General features: G+C 38.0%; 1 protein-coding gene across 1 annotated transcript; it reads right to left on the bottom strand.

The window, feature by feature from the left end:
- Positions 1–219: 219 nt before the first annotated feature.
- On the bottom strand, positions 220–3,213 carry LOC135080796 (protein Fer3-like). Its single transcript, XM_063975520.1, has 4 exons — positions 3,155–3,213; positions 1,833–1,926; positions 942–1,108; positions 220–399 (listed from the first exon to the last, which is right to left on the bottom strand). The coding sequence occupies exons 1-4, from the start codon at positions 3,197–3,199 to the stop codon at positions 220–222; spliced, it is 486 nt and encodes a 161-aa protein (XP_063831590.1). The 5' UTR covers positions 3,200–3,213.
- Between the last annotated feature and the right edge of the window lie 5,928 nt (positions 3,214–9,141).

Below are 9,141 nucleotides of genomic sequence, written 5' to 3'. Positions count from 1 at the left end.
GTGCCTCGGCGGGTGCAGAGCGTGGTGCGAGTTGTGGTGCGGCTGCGGCGACCCGTGGAGCAGTTCGCACATGAAGCTGATGTATGTGATGGCTAGCCGAAGTGGACGTGATGCATAAGCAATTGCTTAATTTTCTTATAGATGATCCTGGCGAAATAGATCCCTAATTTATGATTGAACCGCTCAAACATCACACACAGAAAACTAGCTCCGGTAAATCTACGCGCACCAAGGAACCTCGGCGTCAAACACATGTCTGGGTGGGTGCAAAGCGTGGTGCGAGTTGTGGTGCGGCTGTGGCGACCCGTGGAGCAGTTCGCACATGAAGCTGATGTATGTGATCGCCAGGCGAAGGGTCTCGATGCGGGAGAGACGCTTCTCGTAGGCGAAAGTCGGCACCTGGGTGGGAAGAATGGTTAAGATGTAATGATGATGTTTCGTCCGTCCTAGGTTTGGAGTTTAGAAATCGAAAATGCTTTAAGATTGTAAATAAATCCTAAGTAGAGTCGACAGCACAATATCAAGTCATCAGACACATTTTTGTTGCCGAATTACACTAGGTATAGCTAAAGAGACATTCTTCCGTACATTCAAGCTCAAATTTGGTTTTGTCTAATGATTAATAAATCATTAATTAATGCGAAAAGAAACTTGTAGAGTCAGTCTTTATGTCAGTAAGACCTACCTGAAAATGAGATGTTAGTCGATTATTTCATTTGTAGGTCTTCAAACCCACTTAAGTACCTACTCAGAAACTTATCTATTTCGTTAATTCTATATGTGTTTAATAACTGAAATGAAATAAACATCAGATTGTTTTCTGTATAGCTTTTGGAAAGCTTCTTCTTTCGCTGTTTCACCTACCGTGCGACATTGTGCGTCACAGTACCTAACTACAGTTTTATTTCTTCACACTAAATTCCTTATAAATTATTACTTACCTTCCGTCTAAGCTTGTCAAAAGCCTCATTCAGGTTAAACATGCGCCTGCGTTCGCGGATATTTGCCGCGCGACGTTGCGCGACAGACGCGACGCGTCGCCGCGGCTTTTTGCCGCCGGGGGTGCTGCGCGACGACCCGCGCCCCCCGCATCCCGCTGCCGACCATACTGGACCAAAAATAAGTAATTAAAACTAAATAATTACCAACACAAAACAAGGAAATTCAGGAACGGCTATCAAGAATGCTGTTGCGCTAACCCTGAAAATACCTACTGGACCTACATTACAGTCACAATGATTAAGAACAAAAATCTTATCTAAGAGATCACTATTATGACTTGTGACTTGTAATACTAATGAGCTTCACCTGCATTTGCTTGCATTCTTATAAGTTTCCTGTAAAATGCTGAAAAAGGGTGCCAAGTTTCTTCCGCCTCTCCTCAACATTTCAACCAGTAGTAATTACGACAAATTTCACCGCCCATAGGTTGTCCTGCATTTTGAATTTTTAAGTAGGTAGGCAATTTATAAACATCATCATCATCATCATTTTAGGCACACGATGTCCACATAGACCTCCTCCGTTTAATTTCCAGATTGGCCGGTTGGTAGCGATCCAGTGAATGCAACCTTTATAGATGACCCAAACTCAATGACAGGGGGGGCGCTACCATCGTTCAACTATATTATGGTTTCCAACATGGCAAAAATCGGAACCAGCGATCCGGTATTGACGGTGGCGCCCCACTGTCAATATCATGGATTGGACAGTTCAGTATTTTGGAACAATGAGGGTTGCAGATGGACGTCCGGAAGTTACATTCGGTACTTACTTGTAATTAAGCGTTCTAAAAAGGACCTACAGGATAAAGAATTGAAATGTAAACTTACCCAGATCGGCGGGTGGGAAGGCCAGGATGTCGGGGTAGGGCACCGGCGCCGGCGGCGCGTCCCACAGGGGCCCGTACGGAGACACTTCGCTGCCCTGCAACAAGCTGGATGCTGGAACTCCTTTGCCATAAAAACAATGATGGGGTGCATGCGAACTCCTTGGCCATAAAGATAATAAAAGAATGCTTGTGAACAGTTGCAATCCTACGTGCTCTCGCCAATAGTGACTGTGAGTTTCTTGCGCTGCTTCTTCTCAGCGCTGGCCCATTTATTGTCCCGAAACAGTGGTAGGGTTAATACTCGTACTGGGACATGTAAAAGTGCTTTTTTAAAGGCTACTTGCATTTAAAAATTAGTTTTATAGATAGACTGGGGGTAGGTATACGCGTAGGTTTAAATGAATTTTAATTGAATGAAATTACCAAATTACAGTCCTATAGTATGGTGGTCAAGCTGTAGAACCTGGCTATCCACCGATACGAGGCATTTTCACTAAGTATTTTGTTGGCGATTCAATTCTTTAACTTTTGTAAATAAATGTACAAATAAAATGTATGTGTAGAACATTTTATTTTATTTTTCTGATAATAATAAATAATAATCGGTTTCTGTCGGTGAGTTTTCTTTATTTCTCAAGATTCTCACAAGTGCAAGGAAAGTCCATAGAAATCAAACATAAGTAATTAATTAGATAGGTAATTTCCAAAATTTTATTCACGGATTAACAACTGAGATGTTTTTTATCAAAGAAAAACGCAAGTTGAGCGTGACTTTACATAGACACAACATTTTTTTTTTCAAGACAATTACTTAGTAAATTACCAAAGTACTAGGTAGTTAGGTACTAGAAAACGTAGTAAATACCTTTTACCATGAACCTACTTTCTTTAGCTAAAATTTATTAATTAAAAACTTATTCTTATTTATAAATTGCAGTTACTTATCTAGGTAAATTGTATTTGATCACGTAGGTTTTATGACAATTTCAGCCAAATAATGTAAGGCTCGTAAATGTGACCTAATTAGACCTAATTATTTCTTAATTAAGAAATTATTTATTTGGCTTACATTATTTGGCTGAAAAAGTTATTAGGAAGACTAACAATATAGGGTTTTTTTAAATTTTTCATCAAAAATGTAAATATTCATGTTTCAGGTGAATTTCATCATCAAAGTTTTGTAGAGTCAGTGACATAATGTTAAACTAATTATTAACTAGGTAGGACTATCTACCAAAAAGAAATAGTAGTTAAATTCTTAGCCTCGGACAAAATATGACTTTCTGTCTGTAAAATTCCAAGAAAAATATAAACAAAACTTACTGCTGAGCTGCTCCAAACGTGCGGCGTTTCGCTGCCGTATGACATCAGCGGGAAATGAATCTTGATACCTTTCCACCACCGCGCACTGAAAACCCTCAACACTCCTCACACTGCCCACGACTGGCGCCTAGCAAATATGATATTGGACTAAATCATAATTATATCTGCGCCATCCCGAAATATGAACGGGGTGGTTTTATTAAAATCCCAAAATTTATCAATAATCCACCTTATGTCTATAGACTACGGTTTAAAATTCAACGGCACTGTCCCAATTGCGCCCCTAACCATTAAAACGCCAGATTTCAGGGTTCTGATTGGCTGGTCCGGGTCAGATATGAGGGTGGTCGGTGCTGATTGGCCACAGCTGATGCAGTGGGCGTGGCTTATCGACTTCAGAGTTCAGGAACTCTGAAGCCAGGCTCCATTTGTAGAGCAATAGTTAACGTGGTACGAAATTTATAAAAAAACGTAGATTGACATCTAGTGCGTACGGTCAAATTACGGTAATGTTTTCTATCTGATTTCGCTGTTACCTACTTACTCGTATTCCTTCCGTTAGGTTATCTTTTTTTTGTAAAATCTCTACTTATAAATTTTAATAGGTATTTGTTCTAAACATTTTTCTTTTTACAGAACAACTCACAAATCGCAAACCATGCACCTGCATCAAATAATCACATTGATCACGCATTGCACACTGATAGGCGTGACCCCGCGGACAGATGCCTGCAATATGCCTCATGAACGAGGGTATTTGTCAAAATTGACGCGATGGGGTAAAGATTATTAGAAGCAGATTAGCTTGGGGTTCGATACAATAGGGGTTGATCCAGATTTGTCAGTAGCTGGAATTGGATCGGTGACAGGTTGTTCCAGAATGGAAAGCAAGAATCAGTCTTTCTATCGAATTTAATCTTGTAGTTTAACATCATGGAATAATTAATATCCTCAGATCAGGGTACCTACAGCCCTGATGCGAACACTAAGGCTGAGTTGCACCACGTAACTTTAACGGTAGTAACTATGACGATAACCGGTGTTTTTTGTATGAAGTTTGACAGATTTTTGACGGTTGTCAAAGTTAAAGTAAGATGGTGCAACTCAGCCTAAGTACTCTAACTTTTTAACAAAGCCTAAACTCACAGACCATGTGGTCTGTGCCTAAACTACTTAAGTAGGTACCTACCTACATCTTACACAAAAATTAAACATTCTTGTAACTCAAAGTAATTAACTAAGATAAGAATAAAAACAAGTGAAACTTTTTTGTAAATACTTACCTGAGCAGTTTTGACTAATTAATGGCTTTTTCTTTCAGAAGTCCCAGAATTACCTACTACTTTACTACCGATTAAATATGCGTAACATTTTCAAAATTTTTAGGACTATCCTATTTGCACCACCTCTCTTTCTCTGTTTAACCAACATAATGATTGGTTGACTGTTAGAAAATTCCTATTGGCATTAAGCCCGCTATCTGTACAACTTCACGTGCAAAGAAAAATAAATTAAAATTGTCTTGTCTGGTCTGAACCATTGAGTATTAGCATAGCTGGGCATTAACTCGTTAATCCGTTAATCGTTAATTAACGAAGTTAACATTTCTATTAACGGATTAACTTTTAAGTTAACTTTAAAAAATGTTAACGGACTCGTTAACTTCCGTTAAATTATCCTAAGTCCGTTAATCGTTAATCCAGTACCTACTATTTACCAAAAAGATACATCAGGCACGCTGAAAGACGCTAGAAAAACGCGTTCTGACAAGTACGTTTGGGCTTCCACCCGATCACTAACGACACTTGTTAGTATGTGTGGGACAACTCTTGCATCTGAATTTAAGACCAGTTTTCCTCAACCGATTGAGCTGAAATGAGGGTTTTCGCGAATGAAAAATCCGCCAGATGGCAATACGTAGACGCGAGGTCCAAATGCTGCCTGATTGGTTATTTTTGACATGACATTGACAGATATGTCAAAATCCACCAATCACGCAGCAGTCAGACCCCACATCCACGTCCCGATATCTAGCGGATCTTTCTCTCGCGAAAACTTATGTAAGTACGATGACAATGCAATGTTATGGTAACTACCATTGAGCTGGTCTGATGATGGAGTCATAAGGTGGCCATAGGAAGGAACTCCTAAATGAAACGGCGGCATCGCATCGAATTTGGGTTCGTTGGATTTGTCTTTTAGAGCACTTTAGTAGGTACTAGATGATGTCCAGGGTCCTGATGATGGAGTCAGGAGTTGGCCATAGGAATTCCTAAACGAAACGGTGGAAACTTATCGAGTTTGGGTTTGCTGGATTTGTCTTTTCGAGCACTTTGGTACTAAATTGTATTGTAATTGAACCAAGGCTCTGAGATTGATACTACAAAAAAGTGTAAAATAAAAACTTTTTTAAAAACAAGCTTTTATTCTGAAATGCAGTTGTACTAAAACGAAAAAATAGTTGTACTGTAAGGTGGGGCACAATGAAACAAAAAACGTTTTTTGTTCATAGAAACAAAATATCTCATTATTTTAATAAACTCTTTTCAAGAAAATGTACATTAGCTATCCCTTTAATAATCAACAATATCAAACTACATGTTTCTATAAGTAATCTTAAATTATTGGCACTTTTTCGAGATCAATTTTTTGTTGTTCTGTGCCCCAGATCTGGGGTACAATAAAACTAGGGTAGGGGTACTATGAAACAGATTCGGGCACAGTCCGTAAACACTCTTCGCACTTTGTAGTTGGGCGTAGGGGAAGGGGGGGCATGATGGGGTAGCTAAGCGAAATAATAAAAATACAGCTTAATCAATATGTTTATTGGCCTCATTAATTTATGGCACGTTATGTCATTAATCTAACTATGATTTGGTACAGTCCTTGGAGAATCAACCTATCACAATTTTTAACAATAAATAATTAATAGGAACATTATGAAAAACCATCTTGCCCCATACTATGGGGTATGATGGGGTAACGGAATTGGGGCATGATGTGACAAGCTAGTCCTCACAAAACAAACAAATATGTATTTCTTCCGGATCTTCATCGTCCACGCCAGCACAAGCGTTGTGTGAGCCCAACGTCCACAGAGCTGGCAGCCTACCCAAGGTTCGAATGATGTCAAAAAATTGTTGTTTACATCATTGCAATGTAAGCATATGGCTCCTCATCGTTGCTCTTGTGTTGTTTGGCTGAGGGTTTGGTCTTTTGTTTGTTTTTATGATTCTTTTTGAGGCGAGGATCATACCCCATCATACCCCACACCCAATACCCCATCTTGCCTCATAAGGTCGCTCTGAAAAAAAAAATAAAAAACTAATAAAATGTTTGATGGATTCCTGCAAAGAACACACTATATCAAAATAAACAACATTAGTAACCGAAGATCAAAAAGACATAAATGGAGTGATCATAATTACCTTAAAATGTTGACGTTTAATCTACCAAAAAATTAGATCGACTAAACACTAAAACAGTTTTTCGTTTGTGGACACAAGACGCGTGCACTCCAGCTCACAGTTTCTCTCGCACTAACCGTCGGTTGAATGAGGCTTCCTATTGGCTTATTGTTTTACATTCACAAACGTCTACTTTCTTCTATATGTGCGGTACCCCGTCTTACCTCGCTACCCCGTCATGCCCCCCCTTCCCCTATATCGCACGACCTGTCCCTCTTCTTCTCGGTTTTCTTTTTTTTTCTTGAAATACCTATACAATGTGCTAAAATTATCATTTTTCAGATTTTCTGCTTCTCTAAGTTTTACCTCCTTCAACTAAGGCTACTGCTTCTTTCATATCTGCTTCATTAGGAAGCCCTATATCCGTTTTTCTTTTCCGGTTACAAACCATTGTGGTGTTTTCTAAAAACAAAAAAAAACTTATCTTACACTGAAACATGTTTTACTGTGCCCCGTTTCACTGTACCCCATGACCCCCTTTAATAACACAAAAACATACAACATTCTTTAGGTTATAAACACCGGCCTTCGTCTGCTGTCAATATTACAAGAAATATGCAAGAATTATTAAAAAAATAGCCATACATATCTTTGGTAAACAGTGTACAAATAAAATCGAAAACTTTTTTGTGAAAAAAGATACGAATTACTTTCAAAAATCAGTTTTTTTGCAAGAATTCAACAGGCAGCTTTCAAATTGAGAAAAGACAACAGCACCAAGATGGCTGTGCGAACGCTTAATAAAGCAGTGTGGCCAGTAAAAATAAATTGATAAAAAGAGTTAGAAATATTAAACTTGTTTTACTGTACCCCGTGTGTCACTGTGCCCCCTGTGACCCTTTGCAACGTTCAAATAATTTCGAAAGCTTGTAGCGCAAACATAAAAGAGGAATAAATTCCATGCGCGATACAAGCTTTCAAAATTATTTTAACCTTGCAACCAATGATATTATATAAAAACAAAAGCAGATATGTTATAAGCACTCGCGCTGTGAATACTCAAATACGTCCCAATTGGGACGTCTTGTGTTTAGTCTTCGTATGACCTGCGTCGTGCGCAATCGCGTGCGTACCACACCGTAAGTTCCTGTGTTCTTACCAAAATAAATAAAAAATGCCATCGTGTGTGTTTCGAAAGTGTACCAATTATGACTCTAAAGTAAACAAAATACAAGGGATCTCTTACCACATGTGATTATGCAAAATTATTTAGTATTTATATTTTCAATTATTTATGCAAACAATCAAGACGCCATGCGCCATGTTCAAGTTAAGAAAGAGAAAGCGATCTTGTTTTGACGTTAGAGCGATAAGGATGCGTGCGCTGCGGACATAGATTAGTTAGTGCAGAATCGTTAAAACTATAGCTATCTCTTTCATTTGCGTGCTATTTCGTATCTTTTGTTTCACTTATCAGTTACATTTGTCAATGTGTGCAATTTGGAATAGCTCGGCACGGATTAAAATCGTAATTTCTATGAACGTAACATATCTATAGTTCTATAATATCATTGCTTGCAACTATACAATTATTTTTTTCGTTTTATCATGTGTTAACGGATTAACGATTAACGTTAACTTGCGTTAAATCTTGCGAAATGTAACGTTTTAACGTTTAACGAAGTTAATTTTTTTATTAACGGTTTAACGATTAACGAAGTTAACTATTTGATTAACGGTGCCCAGCTATGAGTATTAGGTATATTATACGTGTCTGAACTCTCTTTTTACTTCTCGCATTAAAATTAAGTGGTTATATGTATATCCAGGAGTCAAAATCTTTTAACAGTCAAAAATCAATCCTAACGAGGGGCGTTTATCCGTGTCAAAATATGGGATTTAACAAAACATGTCAACAGAATTACACGCTTCAATTACAGAAAGGGGGTTTAAAACAAGGGGAGGGTCTCTAGCCGCACGTGCCCGAGGCCTAACAAATAGATATGTTTCATATTAAGTTATTTTATTTATGCGCAAATCTTATTGTTGTCTTTCTTTGTGTCTAATAACAATGCTAATAAGCTCCAATCATTGTGTGATGCTGAGTGATGTGATTGATGAATCAGCATATCAAAGATTGAGTGGAAGAGAATGCCTTATGGCCTTAAGTTCGCGTTTTGTACTCTGATCTTCGGTCAGTGTATAGTTTTTACTCGTCAATTAATTTTCAATCTCAGGAATAGTTTTTATATTTTACTTAGATAAAAAACAAACAGTAGGTGAAGGAAACAGAGCCAAAGGGCAAATTACTAACCTACTTAATTAATTTAAGTACCTATTGCTTATTTTACCATAAGGTAGAGAAGTCTGGGTTTTGTTATTCGGGTAATTAGGTATTAGAAATCGGTACTATTGTTCCCAGAATGCGATTTTCTCATTTCTAATCATATTTACCCAATATCAATGGTTTATTTCAATATGTAACTATATCTTTATTCAATTGGATAACTTATGCTCTCTGCTCTAAAACTTCAACAAAGCAGTGGCACGAGCGGAAAATCGTATTTTCGACACGAAGCG

Source organism: Ostrinia nubilalis, chromosome 18 (assembly GCF_963855985.1).
Source record: "Ostrinia nubilalis chromosome 18, ilOstNubi1.1, whole genome shotgun sequence".
Lineage (NCBI taxonomy): Eukaryota > Metazoa > Arthropoda > Insecta > Lepidoptera > Crambidae > Ostrinia > Ostrinia nubilalis.
The sequence above is the reverse complement of the archived record's forward strand: the minus strand, read 5'-3'. Positions and strand labels throughout refer to the sequence as shown.